At 42.8% G+C, this 16,106-nt stretch overlaps 5 protein-coding genes across 5 annotated transcripts in view; 2 read left to right on the top strand and 3 right to left on the bottom strand.

The window, feature by feature from the left end:
• LOC119211101 (large ribosomal subunit protein eL42) overlaps positions 1 to 16,106 on the top strand; it is a 300,484-nt gene that overhangs the window by 281,990 nt on the left and 2,388 nt on the right. The window lies entirely within an intron of this gene.
• On the bottom strand, positions 34 to 3,193 carry mars2 (methionyl-tRNA synthetase 2, mitochondrial). Its single transcript, XM_037461748.2, has 3 exons — positions 2,661 to 3,193; positions 2,033 to 2,367; positions 34 to 1,590 (listed from the first exon to the last, which is right to left on the bottom strand). The coding sequence occupies exons 1-3, from the start codon at positions 2,941 to 2,943 to the stop codon at positions 433 to 435; spliced, it is 1,776 nt and encodes a 591-aa protein (XP_037317645.2). The 5' UTR covers positions 2,944 to 3,193; the 3' UTR covers positions 34 to 432.
• zgc:101583 (uncharacterized protein LOC494104 homolog) lies at positions 3,254 to 6,867 on the top strand. The gene is made up of 6 exons (XM_037461751.2): positions 3,254 to 3,316; positions 3,634 to 3,766; positions 4,363 to 4,419; positions 4,711 to 4,801; positions 5,383 to 5,543; positions 5,653 to 6,867. The coding sequence occupies exons 2-6, from the start codon at positions 3,634 to 3,636 to the stop codon at positions 6,285 to 6,287; spliced, it is 1,077 nt and encodes a 358-aa protein (XP_037317648.2). The 5' UTR covers positions 3,254 to 3,316; the 3' UTR covers positions 6,288 to 6,867.
• timm8a (translocase of inner mitochondrial membrane 8 homolog A (yeast)) lies at positions 6,883 to 8,071 on the bottom strand. The gene is made up of 2 exons (XM_037461754.2): positions 7,824 to 8,071; positions 6,883 to 7,459 (listed from the first exon to the last, which is right to left on the bottom strand). The coding sequence occupies exons 1-2, from the start codon at positions 7,932 to 7,934 to the stop codon at positions 7,298 to 7,300; spliced, it is 273 nt and encodes a 90-aa protein (XP_037317651.1). The 5' UTR covers positions 7,935 to 8,071; the 3' UTR covers positions 6,883 to 7,297.
• btk (Bruton agammaglobulinemia tyrosine kinase) lies at positions 8,236 to 15,934 on the bottom strand. Its single transcript, XM_037461747.2, has 18 exons — positions 15,809 to 15,934; positions 13,584 to 13,742; positions 13,394 to 13,498; positions 13,039 to 13,120; positions 12,734 to 12,859; positions 12,575 to 12,636; positions 12,296 to 12,483; positions 12,072 to 12,134; positions 11,826 to 11,880; positions 11,638 to 11,717; positions 11,214 to 11,341; positions 10,962 to 11,033; positions 10,324 to 10,495; positions 9,892 to 10,111; positions 9,688 to 9,752; positions 9,155 to 9,273; positions 8,884 to 9,041; positions 8,236 to 8,749 (listed from the first exon to the last, which is right to left on the bottom strand). The coding sequence occupies exons 2-18, from the start codon at positions 13,722 to 13,724 to the stop codon at positions 8,678 to 8,680; spliced, it is 1,908 nt and encodes a 635-aa protein (XP_037317644.1). The 5' UTR covers positions 13,725 to 13,742; positions 15,809 to 15,934; the 3' UTR covers positions 8,236 to 8,677.

Genomic DNA, 16,106 nt, shown 5'->3' with positions numbered 1-16,106 from the left:
AGTGTACGGTAATATCAGTAAATACGACCATTTATTCCAGTTCTTCTTAAACAAGGTAACTTGAGCTGTAAAGTCAGTCCATGTGATGGTAAATGATTCAAAAGCATTTACATTTTGTGTCTCAGTTCAGCAGCACGGACATGAGTCTGCAACACCTCTTTTTTCAGTTCAGACATTTCCACTTGACATCGTCAGAAAAAATTAATAATAATATCCATTGCTCTGTTCTTTCATGTGTCCCAGTAAGCCAGCATGCGCCACATCATTACCCTAAAACTAAAGCAGCAAAATCAAATACAGGCATCATTCACATCTTTGTTTTTCCTACTGGGACCTGAAAAATGCCCGTTTGGTATTTGGTACCTTGGTATTAACTTCTACAGTTGTGATATCAATGGGTCTACTTTAGGTGAACATCTTTTACAAGAAAAATTATTTAGTTTTGTGTTTTCGTTTATCTAAATTCTGACTTTCCAAGCGACTAAAAAGCACTCCGGAGTCCGGTCCTAGCGCCCTCCCTTCGAAGGGACAGTCCATTCCCCGATACCTCGGCAGGAAGTTCACGTCCGCCCATCTCCTCTCGCCTGGCCTTACCCCGAGTCTGGACAGCAGCTTGTTGGAAATCTGCGGCACTACTGGCTGCAGGAGTGTTCCGTAAATCCTCAGGCATTCAAGGGACACGTGAATGATGGTGTCTAGCCAGCGCTGGTCTTCAACATCCCTCCTGTCCAGCTTCCAAGGTGCGTGGCGCTGCACAAAGCCGTTGGTCTTCCTCACACAGGCAGCGATGGCCTCCAGAGCTTTGTACACATGCATGCTCTCGTAGTGCTGCTCCACGGCGGCCTGTAGGTTCCTCACAGCCTCCAACATGTGGTGGTCCTCGACCATGGCCCTGCCACTTTGTCCGCTCGGGAAGCACCGGGGGCAGAAGGAAGGGTACACCTGAGCCGGGTTGAGAGCCGGAGCCGTGCAGCGATTCAGCAGACCGCCCAGGGAGTCGGCGAGCTCGGCGTTGAGCAGCTTGATTACTTTATTGTCCGTGTAATCGCAGTCCGAGTCCGGGACTCCTTGCCGGAGAAGAAAGTACCTCATGCCATCTGTTGTGAACGTCTGGGAGCGTTCAAGAGGATCCACCACGTTACCCAAGCTTTTGGACATCTTCTTCCCCCCGACTGTCCAGTGAGAGTGCACGTATATGGCCTGCGGCAGCGGCAGTCCCGCCCCGAGGAGGAAAGCCGGCCAGTAGATGGCATGAAATTTTAAGATGTCCTTTCCAACAATGTGGTGCGCCATGTTCCACCATTTGCTGTGATTGTCTGGATAGCCAGCAACCGTGAGGTAGTTCACCAGTGCATCTAACCACACATAGATGGTCTGTTCAGCATCGGCCGGTACGGGGACGCCCCACTGAAGCCGGCTCCTCTGGCGGGAGACTGAGAGGTCAGGGAGGTCCTCCTGCAGCCACTGGAGGACGGCATGGTAGAACCGCTCAGGCTGAATGGCATGGGGATTTCCTCTGAGCCACTCGAGCAGCTGAGACCGAAACGCCGACAGACGGAACATGTAGTTCTCCTCCGTCATCCACTCGACCTGCGGAACACGGGAGATCGGATTTGAAGTTGTGTTGACAGAATAGAAGTGCACAATGCATGTGGGTGTGATTTCATTTCTGATTCCTGCAAAAAGTTGGATGAGATGATAAAAACAATGTTGATTTGTGAGTTTTAGAAGTGCTCGTGGTCCAAGTTTGAACATTTGGATAGTGCTAGACAAGTTTCTGCAACTTTCATAAAGATCAGGCACTTAAGAGACTCAATAAAAACAATGTTCAAAATGGTGGGTTCTGTGAAATCAAATATTCTGAGGTTGAGTCCCAAAAAAGGATTTTACCCCTGGTAAAGCCCCATTGCTTAACATGCCCCCCTTTCTATGTCATGTAACAAGGTGATAACATTAACCAAATGTGTGCTGCACTCCACTAAAACTAACTCAAATCACACTTATGCCATCATCTCAGTTTCCCTTTGATTACCTTGTGGCCACTCTCCAGTGATACTTTGATCTTTTTCCCCGATGAGTCCAAAGCATCGGCCACCTGAGACTCCGTGAGGAAGCTTTCATCTTGGGTGGAGTACCAGCCTTCATAGCTCCCCTTATAGATGAGCCCTTTGTCAACGAGCACTGACCAGAAATGCTTCACGGCCTCTCTGTGTCTTTGCTCAGTGGTTCTTATGTAGTCTGTATACGATATGTCGCAGCTGTTGAAGAGATGTTTGTATCTCTCTGACACATCTGTGCAGAAGATCAAGGGATCTTTTCCAGACGCTTCGGCAGCTTGTTGGATTTTCAAACCGTGTTCATCTGTGCCTGAAAAGTAATATAATGGCAGGTATTATTATCATGATTGCTTAAAACGTGAAAAATGGTGGTCATTCTTGTTTCACAGGCTCAAGAAGACATCTTCAATTAGCTTGTTTTATTTTGGACATTGGTCCAAAACAAGAAGATATTGGAAAAATAGATTTCCACACATTTCTAATAAACAATTGAAGAATACAATAACGTAGATTTATACTTCAAAATTCCAAAACATAACCACCACTTGCAATCTAAAGCATTATGAGTAAAAAGACAAGTAATAACGGTTTTGGTGGATTTACCTGTTGCAAACTTTGAGTCGAAGCCCTGCAGAAGCTTATACCTGTGTACGCAGTCAGCAATCACAGCCGAATACAGGTGTCCTAAATGAGGAGATGCGTTTACATAGAAGATGGGAGTAGTAATGTAGTAACTCTTGTCTTCGCAGGAATGTGTGGTCGAGGATCTCAACACAGCGATCCTCTGGTGACTAGATAGAGCTGTGATAGGTGAGAAAATCGGTCTTTTTGTCAGACTGCGAACGGCCTTACAGCCTGTGCTGACAAACAGAAGAGAGGTCCTCATCTTTCAATAGCAGGCGATGCCCTCGTGAAGTCATCCGGCAGGCAGTAATGTTCTGAAAAGTGCTACATTCAGACAGCTGAAGGGTAGTTTTCACACGAAGAAAAAGCTGTTTCCGATTAGTATGTGGAAAAAAGACTAGCAACTCTTGGATAACCCCATTGAATGATATTCATTAAATCGCCTTTTCCCCTTAAACCAACTGCACACGAGTTTTGCTTGTCAAGGTTAGCTCTTCTTCCGGTTTGTATAAACAGCAGTTGAGTCTCAGCCAATCAAAAACGCGGCACAGTGTACAACGAGCCCCAACAACCAATCACATTGCTCACAGCTTCCTCCTCCCTCGACGACGAATGGGGTTGACGTGACAACGAAGGTAAGACATTTTTAACTAACGTTAGTTACCGTTAGCTGTATGATTAAGTGTCAGTGAACCAGTAAATTATACTTTACCAAACCGAAAATAAGTTAGAAAGCTCGTCAGCTATATATTTCTTGGTATGTCTAGCCGGCAAAAAAGCTGTTTTTCCACGTCGTCTCGGAAGAGTGTCAGCCCATCATGTGATGTTAATATATGGTGCCTGTTGCTACATTGAGAAGTTCCCTAAAGCTCCAGTTTTCATAGAAAGTTCAGTTTTCTTTCAAACCCGGCCCGCGTAGAAAGGTGCATCTACGTGTCATCCCTTCTTTCAGATGGAAGTGACCCGTTTGGACTTCTACATCGGTCTCTCGCTGGCTGTGAGCTCCAGCGCGTTCATCGGCACCAGTTTCATCCTGAAGAAGAAAGGCCTGCTGCGATTGGCCGGCAAAGGTTCAATGCGAGCAGGTAAACTACCGTTAGCTTTATACACAACACAACACAGGCCGTTTAGCTCGCCTAAAAGCTCAGCTTTTAGAGGGAATACTAACTAACGAGAGTTCAAACTAACGTTAATTATTTTTAAGTGTGGAGGTGTCAGAAATAGCAGAACTACTCTGCAGCAGAAGTGCCCTGTCACACCAGAAAATACTGCTGCGGTTATTCGCAGCAGCTTTTGATTCAACTGTACTTTCTTGATTGATTGTTTATTTCCAACTAAAATCTAATTGCATGAAAAACAAAAGTATGAAATTAGTAATTTTACAAGAAACATAATTAACATAAGTTTGTTGCAACATATTTACACGTATTAACGTATTAACAGATGCAATATTTACCTCTGATGTACACATGGATATTAGAACAATATCATATGCCAAGGGATATTCATTCATTCATTTTCTACACCGCTTATCCTTAGAGGCCCACAGGGCAATAAAATAAACACTATAAATATTTAAGGCCAATAACCATTAACAGGAAGTGTTGGTAAATTAATGATTCTCAAATCTTTTAAATGAGTAACTGTTACAATGGCATCTACGTTTTTCTGCATCTCACAGGTCAAGGGGGGTATGCTTACCTGAAGGAATGGCTGTGGTGGGCAGGACTAATTTCAAGTAAGTGAATGATTTATACATTAAGCTCTGCAAATGGGTAACATGGGCTGCTGCTTGTCTTTCTTTTACTTTACCAGCCATGCCCTGAAACACTGGGGTCTTTGTTCTTCACAGTGGAAATTAGGCTCTTGTGGGTGACAATGCAGTTGATGCAGCACCCCCACACAATAACACATTCCTCCCAAAGAGCACATTTGCACACGTGGGCTTAGAAGTGAAACATTATTACATTTTAAACTACCTGCACCAGCCATTCATTTGCATACACGGATGGTTGTGTTTATATTCTAGTGGCAACTGGAGAGGCCGCCAACTTCGCTGCATACGCATTTGCACCGGCCACACTGGTGACTCCTCTTGGAGCGTTAAGTGTACTTGTCAGGTAACTTGTTACTTCTTGTGTTTTATTTTATAGTTTGACTCTTACTGTTTGATTCTTACTTCTATCGCCCCCTAAACTCACTTTTCAATGCTTACTTAAGCCTACATATGGTGATATTCTTTACTTTTCCTTATTATACATGAATCCTATGACAAAACCAACAATTAACTGATCCTAGTAAAAATCATTATCTGTGTTAACAAAGCCTTAAAAAGCTTCTTCATCTGAAATGAAGATTTAAATTACTGTTAAGACAACACATATTTAGAGTGGTCTACACTGCATCTTTTGCCTTTAATTCAATACATTGTATGTTATTTCTGACAATTTCACACAAATGTCTATTATGACGACACTGGACAGGCATGGATACAAACTGTAATTGGACCGGTTGGCTAAACTATGCAACTGTGAGCCTTTGATTCTAGTTTCTTTTACTGACTACTTCATCAGTCTGAAGAACGGACAAAGTGTCCAATATTGTTTTTCCTTCGTTATCTTAAGACCCCTCTGACAATCACCAGACTTAGGTTTAAAAAGCAAAATGGGTGTCCTAATCTGCATAATTTGTTTCCTTCCAGTGCTGTGCTGTCTTCCTACTTTCTGAATGAGCGGCTGAATGTGCATGGGAAGATTGGCTGTTTGCTGTGCGTCTTGGGCTCCACCGTGATGGTGATTCATGCCCCGCAGGAGGAGGAGGTTGCCTCCCTCACTGCCATGGCTGAGAAGCTCAGAGACCCAGGTAGGACCAACCAGTCACCAGTGTGAACACATTAACCCCGCCATGGAAACTGAATCCAAGATTAGGGTTCGTTTCAGGGTACTAACTCATTCTTGAATGCTCCCACCAGGTTTCATTGTGTTTGCTGTGTGCGTTGTTGGATGCAGCCTGGTTCTAATCTTTGCTGTGGCTCCGCGGTTCGGACAGAAGAATGTGCTGGTCTACATCCTGATCTGCTCTGTGATTGGCTCCCTGTCTGTGTCTTGTGTCAAGGGCCTGGGCATTGGCATTAAGGAGCTGTTTGCTGGGACAGCAGTGCTGAAGGAACCCCTGTTCTGGTCCTTAGTCATCTGCCTGATAATCTGCGTGAGCGTTCAAATAAATTACCTGAACAAAGCCCTCGACATCTTCAACACCTCGTTAGTCACACCCATCTACTATGTCTTCTTCACCACCTCTGTCATGGCCTGTTCAGCCATTCTCTTCAAGGAATGGCTGCGCATGACCGCTGACGGAGTAGTTGGAACAATTAGTGGGTTCCTCACCATCATTTTGGGGATCTTCCTCCTCCACGCCTTCAAGGACATTACGTTTAGCTGGGATTCCCTCCCACTCTACTTGAGGAAGGGTCCTCTGGGCTTTCCATGGGGGCAGAGGCCTTATTTGGCTCTTCCCAGCCACGAAGCCCAAGGAGAAGATGAGATTAAATTTCCCAGAGAAGGTAGCTCAAAGGACGGCTGGGGAACGCACCAGAGAGCTCCTTAAGGAGGACCAATAGTCTCGTCACTGCGGAGAAATTCAAACCACAGATCACAGCCTCACAAAGTACATTTTCTCTCACGTCTGTCTTACACAATGCAGTGGAGCAAACTGTTCCTGTCAATATACATTGTCATTCTGTTTGAAATGATGGGACATTTACATCTTTAGATTAGAAACAATGGTTTTGTGTTCATTACACTCATCTGTATTTTAATAAATTATATTAAGTGGAAAGATGAATGTAAATTATACATATTAGCCCGCCTTAACCAGATTGTGCCTTCAGCTACTGAAAACAAAAGCCTTATTTTAGGTCTGCACTTTTAACTTAGCATATATGGTGTTGTACCAATGTGGAGGCAAACAAAATAATTTGCCCCGAATGCATTTCAATCACTTGTTTTTAAGTTTGAATAATTCTCTCTTGAGTTAATGCAATACCTCAGTATTATATACAAACCACACCAAAGAACGTCCTTTCCTGTGTGGATTAATCCTCAACGTGTGCCAAGCTGTAACACGTCTCTGGTGTAACTGAAATGTGTGTATATTATTAAAATTGAATTATAACATTACTTGACAACACTTTTCAGAAAGATTATTTTGGCATTACGTTTATTGCATATGTACAGTCCAGAACTTTGCGCCTCTTCAGTTCTCTTAAAATGTGTTTGGTGACGTCTTTGTGGCTGTCAAAAACAGCTGTCTGACACTGAATGTCTGATGCATCACACTCTCTGCAGCCTCACACACACATTCCACCTCAGCTTCGAATAACACAAAAAATTCTCCATGAAAGTCCCCGTTAACAGACTAGAATCCAAGTGTGTTCTGCAACACATCCTAGACTTCTGCAGCCATATATTGTGTTTATCTGAGGCACTTTGTTTTAAATGTGACACTCGATCCCGTCCCCTTCTCCGGTTGAAAGGACACTTGGTGTCCGGACAAAACGTGCCATGGGGGCACGTGAATGTGTCTGGTCGATCCTTCCGGTGACAGTTTTTTCTTTTTTATTCTGACATGGTCTCAGAAAACGAACCCTTTCCCCGCTGAGTCTGTTCCAGTCTGTTCAGGATGAACTGGCTGGTGTCGATAAACCGCTCCACGCAGTTGACGAAGCACATTTCCGTCCTGGAGTCCAGCTTCGGTCCGGGTTTGTCCATGCACTTCTCCTGTGGACGACAGATGAGACGAGGGGTGTGTGGCATCAATACCCGGGGTAATTGTCGAGAGCAGTCTGGAGAAATATTCACTTTTAAAAGCTAGTTTCTAAAACGTATCGTGGACAACCAATAATTTAATAATAAAATGTAATAACGCTTCGTTTTTCAGTTAACCGTGGGGAAAGCTAGCGTTATTTGACCGACTCTCGCGATATATAACGTTATTTATTTGCGCGTCATTATTTGAGCAAGCGAAAAAACAAGTAACCACAACATACATTATAATAATAGCATTTAGCTCTAGCTACAAAGTTGCATGTATGCGAAAGCGGTGAGCCACGGAGCTGCATTGCTAGCGTAACGCGGATCTTACCCAGCAAACTTCAGTCATTTGATGCACCAGCTGCTGAAATCTCTGTTTTTGAGACTCGATTTCGATGAATTGCTGAAGCTGCGGGTCGGCTGTCGCTCCTTGGCCGTTCATATTTTTCTAAAACGCGTTTGTTTCAGCAATATTCTTACAATTATAAATATCTTATCGCTCTGTTGCTGACCTTCACGTGTATAAGTGGACGACCGGAAGGCGGAAGTAGTTCAACCAATCACAGAGCGCGTTCTTCTGGAGGACGTCGTCATCGCTGTATCATTGATATTACTAGTAGCAGTCGTGGTGGTAGTAGTACAAGTAGAACTACCTAACTTAAATATCAGAAGTATAACACAAACTCCAATCAAGGCAAACATCTTTCAAAAACGTTATGATCGATTGGAACGTGAGAACAAAAAGGTTTACCAGATGTTTTGACACGTTGTCATTTTATTCTTAGTAATTTTCAAAGCCCGGCATACTTGGCTTTTATTTGTGCAATAGATATGTTCTCACAAAGCTTCGCCTCCACATGCAAAGGTGTATACATTTGACAATGATTCCATAGAATAAAACACACAGGATTCAATAAAGTCAGGTAACCAACAATAACATATACATATTTCCAATGCTAGCCTCTAGGACTGTACTTCTAGTAATATAATACATTACATTAGTACGTATGTATCTATGTAGGAAGTTATAGCGGCATTTGTATTACATATATTCACATTACAGAGGACACCAGTGTCACTTCCATGTTCGACTTGTTGCCCTTGACTTTCCGGGGACAGAAGGAGATAATGCTCTGTGGGGACCAGAGAAAACCCTCAGGGTGTGTGTTGGGAATATCTTGAGATCTACTGGAGCTCGTACAACAAATCCTGAACCGTGAGTGCCAGCTCCTGAAAGGTGGGTCTCTCATCTGCTTTCTGAAATCGAAACAAAACGAATCTGTGAGATTGCCGTTGCTGTTTTAGTATGTTCAATGTAATCTCATCAGTCTGTATGAGGTCATTGGTATAACCTCCATTGAGGCCCACAGCTCAATGCAAAATGAATTTACCTCTAGCCAACAGGTTGTCATGAGGCTGTAGACCTTTTCATTAGCCAGCTGGGGGCGGAAGAGGCGCAGGCCCCGAGACACCTGATCAACTATTTCTGTGTTGTTAAGGCGCTCATACGGAAGCCGTCCCAGGGTGTAGACCTCCCACAGGAGAACCCCTAACAATTTATAGAAAAAGTCAACGCGCTGAAAGTCATGATGTTGATTAGTAGTTTACAGTTAGAACTGACCAGATATGCGGTGAGGAATTGAAAATATGCACTTCACTCACCATACGCCCATATGTCTGACTTGCTGCTGAATTTGCAGTAGAGGAGGACCTCTGGAGGTGACCAACGAACAGGAAACTTGGAACCTGCTGAGCTTGTGTACTCATCATCTAAGACATACCTAAGGCAGGGATTGAAGAAGTAGTCAGTAATCCTAAGAAAACAGTACTGAAAGTTTGTCAATTGTCAACTTGATGTCACTGAAAGTAAAAGTTTAAACAATGGCCCCTATTCAATGCAAACTTGTTTGTAGCATTTCCCCGCTGTAGTTTTTGGCTCATGTGAGCTATACGCTACAAATTAATCTTATTTTTGTATGTCAAATCTTAATAAAATAAGAAACTACTTCTTGTTACCTATATGTTACTATAAAGGTCCCATTATAAGCTTAAAATGGAAATCTCAAGTACAATATCCTCAAGTACAATATCCCTAATCCTACTTAACTACTGCTCTACTGGGAGTAGAGCAAGATATTTCAATGAATTATGAACCAATGTGTCTCATTGTGTCCTGTAGTTTGTGTGTCAAGTACCTTGAAAGTCCAAAGTCAGTCACTTTGATGGTGCCATTCGCATCAACTAAACAGTTCCTGGCCGCCTGAGGACAATACAAACAAAACTCTTGACTCACCAGTAATCATTGCCCATTTACTGTTATCTTCAAATATTTAAGCCCAGCCTATCTCAACACGATGTAATGATCTAGAGAAGAAAAACAGTAGATCTTTGTCTCTAACCAGGTCTCTGTGGATGTACTGCTGGGACTCGAGATAGGCCATGCCCTCGGAGACGTCTTTGCACATCTCCAGGAGCTGGACAGCTGTCGGGTGCTGCGTCAGGCCTTCCCTCAGGTACGTCAGCAGGCAGCCATTGGGAAGGAACTCAGTCACTATATAAATGGGTTTCTGTTTGGTGCACACGCCGTACAGCTGGACCAGGTTTTCATGGCGAAGCTTCCTGGTTTAAGCAAAAGCAGAAGGAAGTTAAGTGTGACGGGTTGGGTTTTCTCACATAAGTTATATAAACCACACTTCTCAGTGGGGCACATGAGTTTTATGACACACAAAATCATCACTATTTTTTCAACCGCAGCCAGTTGAAATAGAGCAAGTTATCACAGAAAAAGGGTCAGCTCAGCCCAAATTTAGACTCATTGAACTTTGGCTTACATCATGATTTTGGCTTCTTCTATGAATTCGTCTTCAGACATGGATCCCTCTTTAATCATTTTAATGGCAACGTCATGCTGGCCCTGCCACTTTCCATACTTCACCACTCCAAACTGACCAGTGCCCAGCTCCTTGATGAAGGTGAGGTAGCGGGGGTCAATCTCCCAAACACCTGGAGCAAACGAGGCAGAATCGAGGAGCACTTTCAAATTTTTACCACAATGGGATAATTTAATTTTAACAGATTCTTGATTCAGTGATGTTTTTTGTCTTATTGTGTCTTGAATGATAATTAATTTGGAATTTGGATTTTCTGGTTCCTCCACTGATTGCTTGGCAACTTCAAGTTTATTTTGAATATGCATTAAGCAAACATAATACAACTTGTGAATGGTAAGCAATAGAAGTGCTGGTAGGCACAAAAGCAAAGGAGCTCTATTGCTTTTACCTTTAATGAATGGAGCTGTCAACAAAGGCTCGTGCCCTCAAACGCTATTAACAAATCATCATTGTGTTTAAGCAATCAGCATAGGTCAGTGAGCACAGAACCATTTCTAATCAGACACCAGAGGTTAATCACCGAACATGATTAACAAGCAAATAGTTGAGTCGTATACATTGATATAGTCATACTATACCATAGCCAAGTCCTGCTGTTGATGGAGGCTGTGCCCGGTTCGACACGATGTATTTCAGCCTGCTAACCATACCTAGTGAGGGGGAAAACAAAACAAAACAAAACCTTGATTGATTCCATTTCCTTGATTTAGTGTTAATGTGCTTCATTTTCATTCCCCCTTTTGAGTCATTTCCTTTTAAAAAAGTATTCCAGTACTGTAAAAAAGAAAATGGCTTCATCTATAACCTATATGTCAAGTTGCTGTATCAACCTGCTGCATTGTGCTGATGGTAGTTGATGAGTTCTGGGATGGTGCTAAAATTATGTTTCTCTGCAAGGTAGAACTGTCCCTGTGCTGTGGTACAGATGTTATAGTGTCTGCAGCTTCCAACAGAGTCCCTGTTGAGAGGAAAGAAAGAGTCACGGTCAGTCACAGGTTTTCATTGACGCAGGAAGTTGTCATTTGTCACGTATGCACAGTATCTATTTGCTACAATATCCATCAGTCTTCCAGAGCCGTGCAATGAAAAAAGTTCTGCATGCAGTTTTTGTCCATGTTTTGCATGAATAATTTGCATCTCCCTCCCTCTGCAGCCTTCTGTTTCCGCTTTCATTGCAAACAGTTCTTCTTTTGATACGTTGACGCATGACCGGAGCCAGTAGATGCAGTACAATATACCGCTGAGCTTACTCACCCGCCACCCTTACTGAACAAAGACACAGTGTATTTCCCGGCCTTGCTCGAGTCCCGTATCAGGAAGCCACCATCTTTATTCTGGGAAACCACACAAGCTTAAGTTTAAAAATTAAACGCAGCTACTTCGTAGATTCACAAACCTATCAAAGCTGTCCCATGTATCACTGCGCATGTCAATGCGTGTACCTCAGTCTTCAACAGGTGTTCTGCCTGGCTACGGTTCATGTTCTTGGAATACCAGCTGTGAGAATGAATGTGAAAATCGTTACTGAAATCTTTATGTTGATAATGTATTGCTTCAGCAATCAAACATACATCCATGTGCAGGCAGAGAGAAGTGTCAATAGGCTGAGTAGTAAAACAAATGAATACAAATGAAGGATTTTGTGAGGAACTAGAACTTAGAGACAATACTACAATGACCATACTCACTCAAATTTCTCTAGCCCATTTGTGGCTTCCACAACGTAATTACAAGGTATGTATCCTTCCTTTCTGCAAAAGAAAAAACACACATTCTATTTATTAATAATGTTAACAAATGGCCATCTTGGCTGGACTCTGAGGCTCTCACAAATACTAAGGATAGGATTATGTACTTGAAATGACATATTTTTGTGCTATCGCACAGGCTTCTGGCGTTAGCGCTTTCTCACCCATATTTGTCCCGGGCTTTCCACCAGTTCTGATCAGACATCTCCAAGATGGTGTACTCCTCGTCCTTCCTCAACTCCAGGTCTTGGGGTGTCATAGGTGTGTAATCATACTCTGCTATGACAGTCATGCCTACAGAGGGTGAAGGTTCTTCGGGAGGCTGTGGAGGTAAAGGCCGAACAGCCTTTTCCTGGAAACAAACACAGGATTCGAGGATGTATTAATGGAGTTGAAGGGTTGATTAGTCAGTGAGTATCATTCAAAGGGGACTGAGTGTAAACCTCTGTTGGGGTAGGAGGAAGGGGTTTCCTGGATCCCCTTCTGTCTCGTTGGGATGAAAAGCCTGTCAAAGACATCATTTCATGCATGAATGCAATGACTCGATAATCGAATAAGGGTTAATGTTGCTGATTTCAAACCAAAGCGAATCTCAATCTCACCGTTCTTGCTATTCAGCACCTTGCAACCCATAGCACCTTTGACTTCCTGCTGGCAGCAAAGCCACGTCCCATCCGCCCAGAAACAAGGGTGGTACTTCGGCATGAGATCCTTGTTGAAGCGCACCACTAAGGACAAGTATCGGCATAAGCACATTTAAATTCAATCAACATTTCATTTGCATGTGCACCCAGCTCTTCTGTTCCGCAGTCCCGTGGCGATGTTAAGATACGCATTTACTGCATCAGACACTCCCCGACAAGACAAGAACACACACAACTTCAATTCTTCAATTTCCAATACTAACTTTCTTTCAGCTTCTTTATCCACTGCATCCGGGTCTCGTCTGTCTTTGCAAAGACGTACAACGGCCCCTCGTCATAAATGATCTGTGGCACAAATGAAAAAGAGAACCCTAACCACATGTTTTTTTAAAAAAGTTGTCTGTCATTTCATTGTGTAATTTCCCATTTTTTAAAAACTTACTAGCTCATGGGTGAATATAAATGACAGCAGAAAATACTGCGAAAAGGTTTGCAGACGGTGACGTGTGATGTTTTCACTTTTTAGCAATAGACATTTAAGGTGCACTATTATAGCTTTTCAGGCGATTTCTGGAGAGTCCCTATCTGTTAGAGAAGTGAATTGACAGACTTGTCTACCTGGAAAGCGTACATGCGCTCCTGCGGGGAATTGAGCTCCGGCCGGACCGACTCCACACATTTGATCTTCTCGAGGTCAACCGATCCCTTCAAACCTTTTCGCTTCTGCTCACCAGAAGAAGAGACAGTCAGGTAACAAACAAATGTTCCGCTACTTAAATCAAGTTCACCTGTAGGTCCACATACGTACCCCTTTGTCAGAATCAAAATCATAGTAGGCTATTTTTTCCGGGGTGAGAACAAACCATCTCTCCTTGTAGTTCAGAGGGGAGGTCTTCTTCTTCTGCTGAGATCGTTTGATGAAGATTTCTTCCAGTATATTTTCTGACATGATTCAGTCAGGATTAATCTACATGGAAACAAAGAATAAGGAATAATGCTGTGAAGGATAACAGTAAAGGCCTTTCTGAGGGCTGTGGCGTCGTCCCTGTGGTTAGCTTAGCCCTACAAGTCAGCCTTTTGAGGGCCGTTGCCTTAGTCAACACTGCAGGGTTTTCAATTACTTTGAAAAGGTACTGCAACAGAATAGAAGTCATTCACAGAGAAAAAGCAATGGCACTGATGTTGAAGGAGATGAAGAGACACGCAGCTCGAACGCGAGCAGATATCAGTGTGTGATTAGCTGCAGTTTGCATGAGCCCATCTTTTCCTGCCAGCGACGTCCTTTTCAATTCCGAACACCCCCCCCTTTCCGATTCCCTCGACTACTGTATCTTGGTCAACATCGTTCTATATGTTCAGCCACAACAGTCTTGTCACATAACAAACAACGTTTAAAAACACACATAATACTAAAAAACTACAAATGAACACACTGCACCCTTTGGCACACAGATGGTTGTCAGGGGAGTGTGTCTGTCAGATGTGTTTTGCACTTCGGCTCGGACTATTTTCAGCTTGTGAGCACTTCCTTTTATCTTTTAGGCTGCAACTTTAAAACCACCATTAGCTTCTCTCACTCCCCACTAACCAGTGAGTGTGTCTCATTTCTTCACACCAGACCGACGATACCTAACAGTCTTGTTTGCACCGTCATAAACAGAGAGCAGTGTTCCCTATTCTGTGAAGCATTGTTTTCTCATTCCTCATTCTTCGCAGGCCCACGTTGAGCACAGGGGTCAGCGCACTCTGACAGCAGAAGACCACTGATGTCGCAGGCCTTCTCTCTTTCTCTTGGATCGGATGGAGCCTGTCGAGTGAACTGCTTTTCCCTGTAGCATGGCCACCAGAATTTGTTTTGTGTCTTTTTCGAAGGGAGTTGACGCACGGTGGCTGACACAGACGAACCGATAGGGAAGTTGCATCAATGTTGTACTGCAACATGAAGGGAGAAGAAACTAAGGGCCCTGCCATGCTTTGACCTGACATTATTTGAATCATTTTCTCAAATGTGGTCATCATTAGCAAAAATAAATGATGTTTCACCTGTGATGTAGGCTGATAATGCATTTACAACTGTGTATCTTGGATTTTACAGAATTCCCTGTATTGCACTACAGGACAACAACACTTTAACAAACTATCTCAATTTATTTATTAATGCAAACAAAAAGTGTACCTCTTACTGTAGACAAGGCAACTTTTCAGCAACTCCATAGTAAGGCATACCCAAAGTCATATTTGATGTCCTCTAAAAATAAAACTGCAAACACAACCATATAATGAAAGAGGGTTTTTCTTAACAGGAACTTGTCAAAATGCTCTCTTTCCTGACGTTTCCTGAAAGATAAGCGGCCACATGCAAGAAAATGTGCATGTATGAGCATTTGTGCGTGTGTAAGGGAAAGAGATGTAAATGTTTGTTAAGGAATGTTAAGTTATAAATGTGATATTGAACGACAAAGGATGCTCTCTCGCACATATTGAGATATTACGTCCATTTTAATATCTCTGCATTGTGTGGAGGTCAATCACATAAATATAAATGAGCATTGCCAGCCTTTAAATGTCCTGAATTCTGAAGTTCACATGATTCAAGATAAGTGCAATTGCATAGTTTAGAAAGGTAACCACATAAAAACACAAGACCACTGTCATGCCGCGAGATGTGATTATACAAGGGTTTCAAAATCATGCAAAGTACAGGACAATACACTATTGTCCATCTTTGTTGAAAGATACTTCTGAAACAAACAGAACATAATGTCAGCATGGTTTTAATTATTTTTATTAACACATATACTTATAGTGGTGGATTAAGACTGCATTTGGGATTGACGATCAAACTAAAAGTTGCCGTTCCCATTGAGCGCTCGCACAAATCCACTCACTATTACAATACATTACATTTTGTCCAAAGGCTTTCAAATGAAATGCACTGTTGTGGCTGCTCTTGTCTTTTAAACTTAAGTGAACACATGCCTAAAAAACACTTCCTGACCTTTCAACATACTTTCAAAAAGCATTGACACTTACCTGAATACCCAAAATAGTAGAGCATCAGACGGATAACTTCAGATGCTGAGGCTTCGAGCAGAGACATGAACCTTTTCCTCACCCGCTCGCCTTCCATAGAATGTTTCAGTCTGTGATGCAACAAGTTTAAACCCACCCACCGAGAGGAATTGACTCTGCAAACTTCCCCTTTTTCTTCCGGCTCATTTTCATATCAACCCTCTGAAAGGTTTTGGTGATATGTGTGGTGATATAAGTGGGCTAAACATTAACACAGAACTATTTGTGTTAGTGCGCATAGCAAACTTTCATTTTAGGC

This window comes from Pungitius pungitius, chromosome 2, assembly GCF_949316345.1.
Source record: "Pungitius pungitius chromosome 2, fPunPun2.1, whole genome shotgun sequence".
NCBI classification, from domain to species: domain Eukaryota; kingdom Metazoa; phylum Chordata; class Actinopteri; order Perciformes; family Gasterosteidae; genus Pungitius; species Pungitius pungitius.
The sequence above is the reverse complement of the archived record's forward strand: the minus strand, read 5'-3'. Positions and strand labels throughout refer to the sequence as shown.